The sequence below is a fragment of the Bemisia tabaci genome, chromosome 1 (genome assembly GCF_918797505.1).
Source record: "Bemisia tabaci chromosome 1, PGI_BMITA_v3".
NCBI lineage: Eukaryota > Metazoa > Arthropoda > Insecta > Hemiptera > Aleyrodidae > Bemisia > Bemisia tabaci.
Genome location: NC_092793.1, coordinates 76,280,611 through 76,295,268, shown reverse-complemented (window position 1 = coordinate 76,295,268; position 14,658 = coordinate 76,280,611). Strand labels below are relative to the sequence as shown.

General features: G+C 39.5%; 1 protein-coding gene across 1 annotated transcript; it reads left to right on the top strand.

Moving 5' to 3' along the window:
* Nucleotides 1-6,612: 6,612 nt before the first annotated feature.
* Nucleotides 6,613-12,338, top strand: LOC109036385 (uncharacterized). Its single transcript, XM_019050574.2, has 2 exons — nt 6,613-7,477; nt 8,479-12,338. Exon 2 carries the CDS (start codon nt 8,493-8,495, stop codon nt 10,800-10,802), a length of 2,310 nt encoding a protein of 769 aa, XP_018906119.2. The 5' UTR covers nt 6,613-7,477; nt 8,479-8,492; the 3' UTR covers nt 10,803-12,338.
* The last annotated feature ends 2,320 nt before the right edge of the window (nt 12,339-14,658 follow it).

The window sequence follows — 14,658 nt, the reverse complement described above, 5'->3', positions numbered from 1 at the left end:
CACTAAAATCTTTTGAATGTTAGATTTTTTGGAGCTGGGACACGTTTTTTTAACATAATCTCAAATTGCTGATTAATCATAAACAAACAATCGATTAGACGATTAATCGGATAATTGTAAATAGATTACTGTGATCAATTATTATGCGCTCGACTAATTATTATGAATCGATAATTGGAACATGCCTAGTTTATATTGTATCAGGTTTTCCGTCAAAAAATGCCACCTGGCACCGAGTTTTAAAAAAATCGAGCGAACAGGAGTCGCAGATCGTGCGATAAACGCTACCAGTCAATTTGCCTACGTTAGTGCGCCTTCAATTTCGTCTGATACCGTGCAATACTTCCGAGGTGGAATAGTTGCTCAGAGCGCCTTCAAGCGTATCGCCTCGACTTGATGGCAGAAGATCATGACTGCCGCCGACATTACACCCCAGAACATGTGGATTTACACATTTTCTCATCATCGACGGAGAGATGAAATACATACATAGGTACCACAATTTGCAACTTTTTCACTGCCTATTTTGAACGGGTAGAAGAACGCGAACACTTAAAATCTGCCGTAGGTAATTTTTCCGAGTTATGACAAAAAGCATTATTTGAATGTGCTGCAAGCGAGCTGATAAAAACAATGACTGTTGAATTTGAATGTTTCATTTCAGTCTAATGTCTAGACTTTATGCTTAAATTAAACAGGATAATAAGAAGTGGTAGTTAGGAATCCTCGAACGAACAAAAACAGACCCGAAATGTTATAACTCTGGACGTAAATGGGCCCGAAGAGGTACTAGAGAAGGCACCGTAACGTAGTAAGTGACAATCACTGTTATGATCAGCTCGATAGCAGCACATTCAAATGGATTACATTTTGCAATAAGGGACAACTATTTTTGGCCCATTTTAGAAACAACATGCCATTGGTTTCCCTACGCAGATCAGATATGTGCTTTGATGGGAGAGCCAGGAATAGTGGTTCCTTATTGCAAAATGTAATCCAAGTAATGTACCTATTTTGTCACATCTCGGAAAAATTACGGCAGATTTTAAAGTTTTCATGTTCTTTTACTCATTCAAAATAGGCAGTGAAAAAGTTGCAACGTCGCAAATCGAGGTAAAGATGTTTTTTATCTCGCCGTCGGTAATGAGAAAATGTGTAACTGCGCACGCGTTAGAGTGTAATATCAGCGGCAATCGTGATCTTCCGCCATCAAGTCAAGTCGATACTCTTGAAGGCGCTCTGAGCAACTATACCACCTCGGAAGTATTGCACAGTATCAGACGGAATTGAAGGCGCACTAACGTATGTAAATTCACTGGCATCCGTAGAGTCCTATGGATTGTGCGATATGCGACTCTTGTTGGAAATGAAATAAAAATAAATACATGAATAATTTAAAAAAAAAAAAAAAAAATACAAACAAAACAAACAGATTCATTTCATAACGGTTGAAGAGCGAGCCGATATCGAGGTTTAAGTTAGCTGAGAGTACATCGATTTGAAACTGAACTTAAAAAGGATAGATACCTCTATTTCAAAGTCGGATAATTTCGAAGGCACCAAGATAGCATTCTCGGCCACATCCGCCATCTCCGACTTTTGAATTTTAAAATTTTGAATGAAAATTCGACCTCTACGTGAAAAGCATCCATTGCCCAAATCTCACAAAAATGAATCGAACAGGTGCCGAGATAGCATCTTAGACCACATTCACTATCTTGAATTTTTGAATTATGAAAATTTTAGTTAAAATTCAGGTTATCCGTCAAAAAATACCACGTGGTTCTGAGTTTCAAAAAAATTGATCGAACAAGAGTCGCATATCGAACGATAAACACTACCAGTCAAGTTGCCTACGTTAGTGCGCCTTCAATTTCGTCTGATACTGTGCAATACTTCCGAGGTGATATAGTTGCTCAGAGCGCCTTCAAGAGTTTCGCCTCGACTTGATGCCAGAAGATCACGGTTGCCGCCATCAATACACTCCAGGACGTTTCTTGAAACTCGGTACAAGGTGGCATTTTTCGACGGAAGCCTTGAATTCCGAATTAAAAATTTTCATAATTTAAAAATCCAATATACTGGATGCGGCCTGAAATGCTATCTCGGATCCTGTTTGGTTCATTTTTGTGAGACATGGTGGCAGTGGATGTTTGTCACTTTTAGGTTGAATTTTCCGTAAGTTTTGAATTTGAAAAAAATTTGAAAAAATTTTTGAAAAAACTCAAAGATGGCGGAAGTGGCTCAGATTGCTATCTTGGCACCCTCAAAATTATCAAAAACTGGTAGGTACCTGTCTTAAAAAGGAATCGTCATAAAAAAACTCGGAAAACAATTGAACTTTTGAATGACTGTCAAAACGTAAACATATTTCATTCTCTATGAAATATTTTAATGAAACGTCACTATGAGCTGTAAATTCTTAATAATGTCCAAAAATCGTCACACATTTTTTGGCTTAAAGTCTTCAATTTTAGTCTGAAGTGATCATTGCAATTTTGAAATTGTCGCTTACTTTCTTACCCCCGGCGTTTAAGTCACCAGAGATGTACATAATGACACTAATTCTACCACATGCATAGGTGGGCATGCGTGAATCTAAGCGAGTAACAAAGCTACCTGGACAAGTTGCATTGGTAATATAAATGAGTAACTTCGTAGGTCGGCGGGCTGATTATTGAAATCGATAGACAAAGCGATAGTCAAAGAAGACATAGAGAAAATTGAGCGATCCCATTGGTTGAAGTGGGTGATTGTTGTAGACCAAGGGAGAAAATGATGAACTGACTACACGATCCCTCGTGAATTGCCGTTGATTAGTCTATTACTCACTTCATTTGTCCATTATAACCACCCGCTGAACCACCCAAAAATGATAACGGAAATCGAAAAGGCCAGCGTGCATGAAGGCTTTTTAATATGTAATCTTCCGGCGCATTTCTAAGGCGCAATGATACAACTATTTGAACTCTCCAGAATGTGTGAGGTATCACGCCGCATTTGAAGGCGTTTTCAAAACAGGCAAGTTCCGTTATCGGAATAGTCGTTTTGCATGGTTCATATTCTTTTGTTATATTTCGTGCCACTTGTTTATTTTTAATCCTCGTAGAAAAAAAAACCCATTTCTTAATACAATGCTAGCTGGAGCGCACTTCAGCTATGCATTTTCAATTGCAAAAATTTCAGAGGAAATCGACAAGCCCAGCGTGCATGGAGGCTATTTCCATTTAAGTATTCCGTCACATTCTTACGGCGCAATGATACAACTATTTGAACTCTCCGGAATGCGTGAGGTATCACGCCGCATTTTAAGGCGTTTTCAAAACAGTCAAGTTCCGTTATCGGAATAGTCGTTTTGCATGGTTCATATTCTTTTGTTATATTTCGTGCCACTTGTTTATTTTTAATCCTCGTAGAAAAAAAACCCATGAGTAAATACAATGCTAGCTGGAGCGCATTTCAGCTATGCATTTTCAATTGCAAAAATTTCAGAGGAAATCGACAAGCCCAGCGTGCATGGAGGCTTTCTCCATTGAAATCTTCCGTCGCATTCTTACGGCGCAATGATACAACTATTTGAACTCTCCGGAAGGTGTGAGGTATCACGCCGCATTTGAAGGCGTTTTCAAACCAACCAAGTTTCGATACCCGGATTATCGTTTTTCATAGTTCATATTCTTTTGTTATATTCCGTGTCACTTGCTTATTTTTAATCATCGTAGAAAAACCACCCATTTGTAAATACAATTCTAGCTCTTCAGCTATGCATTCACCGCTGGAAAAATTTCAGAGGAAATTGACAAGCCCAGCGTGCATGGAGGCTATCTCCATTTAAAACTTCCGTCACATTCTTACGGCGCAATGATACAACTATTTGAACTCTCCGGAAGGTGTGAGGTATCACGCCGCATTTGAAGGCGTTTTCAAACCAACCAAGTTTCGATACCCGGATTATCGTTTTTTCATAGTTCATATTCTTTTGTTATATTCCGTGTCACTTGCTTATTTTTAATCATCGTAGAAAAACCACCCATTTGTAAATACAATTCTAGCTCTTCAGCTATGCATTCACCGCTGGAAAAATTTCAGAGGAAATTGACAAGCCCAGCGTGCATGGAGGCTATCTCCATTTAAAACTTCCGTCACATTCTTACGGCGCAATGATACAACTATTTGAACTCTCCGGAATGCGTGAGGTATCACGCCGCATTTGAAGGCGTTTTCAAAACAGCCAAGTTCCTTTATCGGAATAGTCGTTTTGCGTCGTTCATATTGTTTTGTTTCCATTTCTAACCACTTGTTTAATTATATTCCTCGTAGAAAAACCACCCATTTGCTAAATACAATTCTAGCTGAAGCGCACTTAAGCGCATTCATGACTGCAAAAATGTTAACGGAAATCGAAAAGGCCAGCGTGCATGAATGGCTATTTCAATTGTAATCTTCCGTCGCATTTCTAAGGCGCAATGATACAACTATCTGAACTCTCCGGAATGTGTGAGGTATCACGTCGCATTTGAAGGCGTTTTCAAAACAGCCAAGTTCCGATTTCTGAATAATCGTTTTGCATAGTTCATGGTATTATGTTTTCATTTCTAACCACTAGTTTATTCATAATCCTCCTGTAAAAATTACCCATTTGCTATATACAATTCTATCTGGAGCGCACTTCAGCTATGCATTCACTACTGCAAAAATGTCATAGGAAATCGACAAGCCCAGTGTGCATGAGGGCAGGCCCGCCACAAGGAAGGGACTCTGGGTCCCTGGTACGAGGGCCCGTGTTACCCGTGAAAAACCACGACGAATTCACATGCAACCCTTGTTTCGTAAGAAATAGTGAAAAATTTACCCTAAAAATTTCGCAGAAGGTCAATAGATTTTTAGACACACGCTGGGGCACTGTAGAATTCTTCTTAAATTGTCAAAGAAGTATACTTCTTGGAAAATTTCTATCTATTTTCAAGATTTTCAGTACAGAGGGATATTTTTAGTAATTGCGTTTCATTTTCTTCCGTCGGCAGATGCTAAGAGTCTCCAGTCAGGGCATCCTCGACTTCAATGGCTCATGGCTCAACTCCCGTGCCATAGACAAACGAAGGGAGTGTCCGGGGGGGCCTGGCCCTCTTAGAACTGAAAATAGTATCATATCCCCCCAAAAAAATTGAAATTTTTTAGATGTTTTGAAGGCAACAATTCGCAAGTATTTTGTGCTGAAAGTAGAAAAAAAACATAATTATTCCGCAGAAATTGATGGAAAAATTCTTTATGGAAGCTTCAAAATGCGTCCGATTAGCCGTATAAATTCTAAAATTTCTCGGCGGATGCCCCTCGGACCCCCCCCCCCCCCCCTCCGTGCTTGGGGCCCGGACCTGAAAACTGGTACCAGTGCCCTAGATGGGATGTGGCGGGTCTGACCATGGCATCGCCGGGTTTCGAAAAAATCAAAAGTGAACGTAATAAAGATTTAATTGTTATTGACAATCAAAAGTTCTATTTTCAGAAAGTTTAGAAAGACGGGAACAAAAGGTGGTGTTGCACAGTGAATAAATGTAAAAGTTTCATAAAAACGAACCCTTCGGATACCGAGATTTTGAGCAAAACACTAGTGCGTGTGTGGGAACTTTCTATCAACCTAACCCACTTTCTTCATCAAATCATCTTAATTTTGTGAATCTAATTTTCCTGAAACACCAACGGGAAACAGCGCGCCAATCAGGAAATTGTAAGTTGAATGATGAATGCGGCGTTGCCACTTAATTTTATTACAGGTCATCAGCGGGAGGGAATCGGATCCTCCAGGAGGGAATCTTGGGAGGAAATCGGGCCCGATGCCAAATTGCTGGGTCCGCCTCTGAAGATCCTTTGAAAGTAACAACTATTACCATGCGTTACCACTACCTGGTACCATGCGTTTCACATCCTTTTACTCTCATATCCAGAGGGCTGCTTATATGCGTATAGTGTTTACGCGGGGGCTATTTCCTATAATGCGAGTTTTATCACATTCCTAGTTGTAGTCTTGAGGTTCACATGCTTTAATTAGTCAATTCACGACAATATAGTGAAAATGTTTGCCTCCGTTAAGATTGTACCGTCGATCAGCGAGTTTCAGTCCAAGGGAATTGAAGTGACCAGATATAGAGTGGCTGAATTGTACTGCAAAGATGCATAGTTTTACCTAAAAGCTTACGCGTGTAATTACCTACCACTGCGTGTTTCAAAACGAAGTAGGAGAAATTCTGATAAACTACTGGGGAAAGTCACAAACCGCAAACAAATACTATATAAAAGAATAGAGATCATTTTTGAGTGAAAAAATAAACCGCCGACGTGACTGATACGTTACAGTGTGATTCAGCACTTCTCCACATCCAATTCCTCCGATATTGTATGCGCCAGGTAGCTGAACAATTTGGATAGGTGGCTAGAATTTCGGGTAAATAGATGTTTTTTTTCTTTCTTTGCATCTATTGCATTTTTGGGGGGTCGTTTATATTTGAGGTATTCTGATACCTATTTGGTGCGGTGAGCATGAGAAATAGGTATTTTTTGTATTTTTAGGTGTTTTTTGTTTTTTGTTTTTTTTTGTTGTTTTTTGTATTCATGCTCTTCGCCTGACGAAAGTATACGATTTACTTGAGTTAAACCGGGCATTAAATTAATTTCGGTGTGTGGTGCGATGGAATATATTTTCTCAAGGCACTGAATGTTTTTAAATATGCCAGAAGAATTGTGAGTTACGGAAGAAGTAAACTTTTGGGGAACTTAACTCTATCATTTACGAAACGATTAGTTTGTTTTTAGTGGCCGATTTGAGCCGAGTAGAACGGGAAAATTGAATTTCCCGGTTTTAATGTAAACCATAAGCGCCAATTTCTGTATTGAGTTTGGACATCTCTGTGATTGTCTACGGGGTCTCCATGAAATATTTGGATAAGGCAACGTGTTTAGTGCCGCTCCGATGATTTCCCTGGCAAGTGGCCCATTTGAATTGGGCGGGTTAACTAAGTGAGGGCTCACCGGATACGCTAGCTCACTCTGATGATGAAGAAACTAACTAACACATCAATAAGTTTACGAATACCACTACAAGAGGGCTGCACTGTTCACTCTGTTGTCTGTCCATCCCACCCCGGAGACAAGTCCACCCTCCTTGTGCACCCTCCGCCGCTTAACTGCTTAAGGGGCTCGATGCTAGGACGAGAGCGTCACCGTACCGTACATTTCTGAGATTTTCAAATCAACCGAATTGACAAAAATGTACATGTCGTTAAACATTTTGCAATTATCATACTCAGACGTTGCGTGTGTGTCGCCTGTCGAATAATTTCATCCGTGTTCACATCGCTTTCACAGTGAGATCACACAACCTCTACTCACCACTTGAGAACTAATCAGATTTCTCATGGATGTTTACTTACGGTGACGACAGAACGGCTCAGCTAAGGATTCAAGATCAGCTAACTTTTTAACGGTAAGTACACAGGCACTTACTTCACGGTTCGTCTGACGTTGGATGTTGGATGAACCTTTGTTTGTAGCATATTTAGGTTATGTTTTGTTTCTCTGTGTGAGGACAGAGTAATGCAGACAGCGTGCAAGCGGCTACAAATGAAGCTATGCATGCTCATTCGAACGGTGCCTACCGGCAAAACCAGGTACTAGCTGCCTCAACAAGCTCCCATTGGCCAAGAGCCGTAGCGGGAGAGACATAGCCAATTTGAAATTTAAGAAACGTCAGGAGTGGTCGCGCGGTCTTCTTTTAGTTAAAAGTTGTTCGTCACAATTTTAATGTTGGCAATCTTTGTTAAAAAGTACCTAACTAGTTATCATAAATGAGCGTGTTTTAATGTATTGTTTGATGATCCATAAAAATAAAACTATTGTTGTGATATCAATTTTTTTTTTAGCTCAGAGTGGACTTCATCTTAAAATCGCTAGATATGACATGAAATAGAGATTATTTAACATGTTAACAGTGAGAGATTGCGAAGTGACATTATGAATCATTCTGATCGCCGGAGGTGCAGTCAGCCCTCCTCCCACCCACCCACTCCCCTCGAGAAGTTTAATTTTCTTGGGCACGTTTAGTGGCGTAGTCAGAAATTTTTCGTCGGAAGGGGGAAGGGGTGTTAAGAATGTCTCATGGTTAAGAGGAAAATTAGGCACTTTAAACATCCTCTCTCTTAATCGCGCCGCACTATTCCGTAATACCCAGGGGTGCAGAATCTTCTCCGCGGACGGGATACGAAGACGTGCAGTATTTTTAACCCTCAAAAATTTTACCTTCTACCCTTATTTTTTTGGTCTTTCCTCAAAATCGAGGACTTTCTTTATTTTCACGCGCCCGGGCGTGATCGGGCATTTTCTGCACCCCTGGGCTACCTATGTATTTTGTCATTTTATTTACCTCTCAGTCAAAAGAGTACCCCTTCCAGAAAAATTTAAACTAAGTATACTTCTTTCTTTTCTCAGGACCTGCGCTCAGTATGTCAGACTTGAAGGATGATAAATCATCAAATTATGAACCGGAATCCCGCAAAAAGGCCGAGTTTTCCGATTGGCTCAGCGCTCTTCAAAGGTACGTAAAGGATACTCAGGTGACTTTTTTAGACCTGAGTGACCGAGATCTCACCGGCGATCAATGTGAAAAAGTTCTGGAAATCGTCGGCACCTCGGCAGTCACTAAGTTGAATCTAGGGGGAAATAGTTTACACTCGAAAGCTTTGCAATTGCTCAAGACAACTGAACTTCAGGAACTTGACCTCAAGGGATGTTCCATGGCCGCAGACTGCTTCATTCAGCTCCTGACGATTTTAAAGGACACGCGCATCACTCGCCTTCATTCCATCAACGGCTGTAACGCCGACGCCAATGCCAATGCAATATTCAAAATGAGCTCGAATGATGTCGAAAAACTTAAGGATAGTCTGGCAAAATGTTGTCTTGAAACGTTGAGTATCAATCGTATCTCAAGTATACCTCAACTCATTCAAGCATTACCTTTGAATTTAATAACAAACTTACATGTCGAAAATATCTCTGAGGAGCAATGGCCCTCATTTTTCCACTCTTTGAACAGATCGATTAAAAGCCTTAGCCTGAGTGCTCCAATTCGAGGCTATAATATGCATTTGTTTGACTCTAAACTAGAAATTTTAGCGGCTGAAACTCTCGAAAGCCTTAAAATACACTCAAACACGTCGATCACAACCGTGTTTTTGAATGAATTAAAACACTCAAAAATTGCTCATTTAGAAATCAATTTAAATTACCTGCCAGGTAGTCATCTATCATATAGTCATCTTGAGAGCTGCTTAAAATCGGGCGCAATCAAATTTTTGAGCCTCGCCAGTATTAGTTGTGATCTCTCGAGAGACGACTGGGCTTGTTTTACTGGAAATTTGAAAGAATCCTCAGTAGAGACTTTACTCTTAAAGTTTTGTAAATTACAAGATGAGCAAGGAGAACAACTGATGGATGGCTTAAAAGGCTCGAAAGTTTCCAAACTAGACCTGTCATTCAATCTCCTTCAGACGCGGACAGCTGAGGCTTTTTCACGCACATTAAAGGACACAAATTTGACTGAGGTCAATTTCTTAGGCAATAGGCTGCCAATCAAAGCCCTGGAAATTATGGGAAACAGTATAGTGCCTTCCAAATTAAAAAGCATAAAGATCTATGTAGCTGCTGAACCCGGGGAAGAACGCATCGGTTATATAGGGGATTGTTTTTCGCACTTCCTGGAAAATACGCGCAATTCACAACTGACGTCAGTGGGAGTTAGCTCAAATTGCATGGAACCTTTGAGCGTAAAAAAGTTCTCTAGAAGTCTCGCAAATTCAACCATCACGCATTTGAATTTGGCTTCCAACTTTTTAGAGGATGCTGCCATGTATTTGAAGGATAACTTAGTGCTTAGCGCCATCACGCATTTAAATTTGTCCGACACCAGTTTAAAAGACGACGGAGTGGAAATATTGACTCAGTGTCTAGGGAACACTAAAATTATTGACCTGGATCTTTCGGCAAACCTCGTCACAAATCGTGGTGCGGTAGCACTTGCTCGCTGTCTCAAAAGCACAAAGTTGATTTCACTCAACGTCGAGTTTAACAGGATCGGGCTGGGTGGGTTGAAATTCCTGGCTTCACACGCAGAAAATACGTTTATCACTACGTTTAAGGCTGACAGCCTCGGAAATGAATGGATATGGCCAATCGATAAAGTTGTCTGGGGTAATCGAATTCTGGTCCATAGACTAGTCAGTTTTTTTAAGCTTATTCGACCAGAAAACTGTGCGGAGACTTTTAACTTTGATCGTGCTATCATCGACGATGACATTCCCAAGTTCTTGGAGGAATGTTTCAAGTTCTATAAGACAGTCATAGACCAACCCTCTGCGATAAGCGTTATCAGTCAAGAAGAAAATCTGTCGCACGGCAAGAATGAATGTGTAGCTCTACTTATGGAGGATTTTCCGCGGCAATTTGCCGAGTTCGTAAGTAGTAGGATTGAGGCCGATGTTGCGGAGCATGTAGCAATTTTAGCTAGAGCTGACGAATTGGCTTTAAATAAAATCGTTGAACACTTACTATTATGCCGCCCTATATATATTATCGACGAAGAGAATGAAATTTTGCATCCGGTCGTGTATAGATTGCTTTTAAAGTACAAAATGCCTTTGTGCAATCTAGACGTCGAACCAGACGGTTTAAAAAAAATTCTGAAGTTTTTCACGGACAACCCGGAGCTAGAGGGCGCCTTGGAAACGGTCAATTTATTGAGTATCATCAAATAGAGTGTCGCATTTATTTTAGGAAGATGCAATTGCTCTCTCCTTACCCAAGGGTTTCGATGTTGGACCTATAAAGTACAATATTTTCCTAGTTATGTAATTGATTTGACCAAGTATTTGCAAGTCTATGCCGCATTAATCGCATTGATAAGAAAATTTTGAGAGTAGCAAGGACAAAGGAATCAAGTGACATCTTTTGGACGCGATCAACGTCAAAAAACTACACAGATGATACCTAAGGACCACCGATTAACTTTTAACTCGATAAAGGAGGAAAAAAGTTCTTGCGTTCAGTTCATCTCATAATATACCTTAAGATAGTTTAAAGGGGAAATATTTCCATTTTTTTTATAAGTGCCTATTAATTTTTTTACCTGTGATACGCTCTATTTGAAGGGATCAAAACCAGAAAGGCTTGATTGTGTCGCATTGTCTCAAAACTTCATCCGACAAATCACCTTTGTGTTAATTGGAATCAGCTAATTTTACATCGAAAATGTCTGGTAATTTTCACAAATTTTCACAGAATATTCCTCCTAAATTCAAACTGTATAATTTGCAGTTTTTGTAGTATATCAACGGATTATTTTAAGTAGCTTTACAGCGATTCAGGCAAATGAAACCTCTCAGGCTTGGGCTCCTTCTATTAACCACTATTGATCGGATTTATGATTGAGTTTTTTCTCCTATTGTGCCAATATTTACATTTTTTATGGAGATGCTAAGAAGAAAAAAGGTTCCTTTATCACATTCTCACCTAAAAATCACCTTTTTTTTTTAAAGTTTAGCAGTTCTGCAAAAGTTTAGCCTTAGTCTCGCCAATGGTGTTCTCCTCTGTTCTAGATGTGCAAAGAGTTTCTTTTAATTTTTTTAAAGTTTTAGGTAGTTTTAATTGTTATTATCTTTAAGTTTTATGTAGGGTTCTACCTTAAAGTAAATACTTGCCAAGTTTCTGCACCATGGCAAAGAGAAGAGATGATTCAAGGTGTACCTACTGTCGTCGTTCCAAATTTATATTTTTATCATTTCTGAATTTCAAAGCTCATGGAATAGAGTTTTGTTTTCCCTGATCAAAATTCAGCACAGTCTATTACCAATTGAGTGCAAATAGTTTTGAATAAATTCCTCATTTTTTTTCTTTTTAACATTTTCCATTTTTCCATGACACTAAATCATTGTGTCGCTGTATACCTTACATTCTCGCTTAATTAACAAGCGTAAATTACTACTATTTTTTTACTAGATCAAATTTTTGTATTCCTGAGGGAAATTTAAACAAATATGAAAAATGGAAATGGTCAGGTGTGTTTCCCGAATTGTTTTTCGGGAAATGTTTACCTCAAAACTTACTCATGTGTTACATCTCGTCCCAATCTGATATTTTAATTTTTTTTTACTCTTTAATTTAAAAAGAATGATTTATGTTTATACTCATACTTGAATGTTTGTATTGTTTTTCCTATAATTGTTTTTTCATTAATAAATACGATCTTGGTCTTGAAATGTATTAAAATTATACTATACTTGCTCACGACACAACAGAGATACCTCATTTATTCATCGAAAACTTGCATTTTATATTCTCATTATCCAGAATCTGCATTAGAATTTAGCGCACGATTTTAGTATCGAAGCGCACTTAAGCGCATTCATGACTGCAAAAATGTCAACGGAAATTGAAAAGGCCAGCGTGCATAAAGGCTATTTCAATTGTAATCGTCCGTCGCATTTCTAAGGCGCAATGATACAACAATTTGAACTCTCCGGAATGCGTGAGGTATCACGCCGCGTTTGAAGGCGTTTTCAAATGAGCAACGTTCCGATACCCGGACTATCGTTTTCCATAGTTCACATTATTTTTTTATATTCCGTACCACTTGTTGTTTTTTCATCCTTGTAGAAAAACCACCCATTTGTAAATACAATTCTAGCTGAAGCGCACTTCAGCTATGCATTCACGACTGGAAAAATTTCACAGGAAATCGACAAACCCAGCGTGCCATTTAAATCTTCCGTCACATTCTTACGGCGCAATGATACAACTATTTGAACTCTCCGGAATGCGTGAGGTATCACGCCGCATTTGAAGGCGTTTTCAAGACAGCCAAGTTCCGATACCCGGATCATACTTTTGCATGGTTCATATTCTTTTGTTCTATTCCGTATCAGTCGTTTATTTTTAAACCTCGTGGAAAAACCACCCATTTGATAAATACAATTCTAGCTGTAGCGCACTTCAGCTATGCATTCACCACTGGAAAAATGTCAGAGGAAATCGACAAGCCCAGCGTGCATGGAGGCTTTCTCCATTGAAATCTTCCGTCACATTCTTACGGCGCAATGATACAACTATTTGAACTCTTCGGAATGCGTGCACCGTGAGGTTAGAGTCCCTTTATACCCAGAGTTACGACAACTCACTTTTGGTTGGGCCAGGATTGGGCTGAAAGTGGCCTAAAAAAAAATCCAATTCTGATTGGTTCTCGCTCATGGAGGCCGAAACGAGTGCACCAAGATGGCGGTACTTCGGATGTGAACAAGAATAATGAAAATATTACCTAATTGTGGTTTATCAAGAGTAAATTGTTATTTCCATAGGTCCAAAATGAAAATAGATTAAGAAATTATTCACAAACCAATCTCATTTTCTTTTTAATTGATCACTTTGTTGATGTTGTTGTTTTTGTGTAACAGATATCGCAGGATTCCTGATCCTTATCCCTCAATATCGTTCGTTAGGGTGCACTCGTTTCGGCTTCCATGGCCAGCCAAGGACGGCTGCCAGTCAGCTGATAATCGAGTTGTCGTAACTCTGGGTATAAAGGGACTCTACGTGAGGTATGAGGTATAGAATGAAGCGATCCCATTGGTTGAAACGGATGACTGCTATAGACTAAGGAGGAAAATGATGGACTAACTATAAGGTCCCACGTAAGTCCCGGTTCGTTACTTGTCTTTTTTGTCCATCGCAACCACCTGCGCGCTTCCACCAACAGGATTGCTTCATTTTCCCTTTGCCGTCTTTATCTATCGTTGGCATGCTCAATTATTTAAATAATCGAATGATCGATAATCGGTAATCGAACTATGTAGCTAATCGGTCAAGACATTAAACAATGGCACAAAAATTGGGAAAAAAGCTGTAAAAACAAGAGAGGGAGAGAGAGATCAATCGACAGCGAAATAATCGATCAATCGATAATCGATAATTAATCGCTGTTTTCGAAAAGTGCTAAAAATGGCTGGATTGACCACTAAAATCTTTTGAATGTTAGATTTTTTGGAGCTGGGACACGTTTTTTGAACATAATCTCAAATTGCTGATCAATCGTAAACAAACTATCGATTAGACGATTAATTGGATAATTGTAAATAGATTACTGTAATCGATTATTATGCGCTCGACTGATTATTATGAATCGATGATTGGTTCATGCCTAGTTTATATTGTATCAGGTTTTCCGGCAAAAAATGCCACCTGGCACCGAGTTTTAAAAAAATCGAGCGAACAGGAGTCGCAGATCGTACGATAAACGCTACCAGTCAATTTGCCTACGTTAGTGCGCCTTCAATTTCGTCCGATACCGTGCAATACTTCCGAGGTGGAATAGTTGCTCAGAGCGCCTTCAAGCGTATCGCCTCGACTTGATGGCAGAAGATCACGACTGCCGCTGACATTACACCCCAGAACATGTGGATTTACACATTTTCTCATCATCGACGGAGAGATGAAATACATACATACCACAATTTGCAACTTTTTCACTGCCTATTTTGAACGGGTAGAAGAACGCGAACACTTTAAATCAGCCGTAGGTAATTTTTCCGAGTTATGACAAAAAGCATTATTTGAATGTGC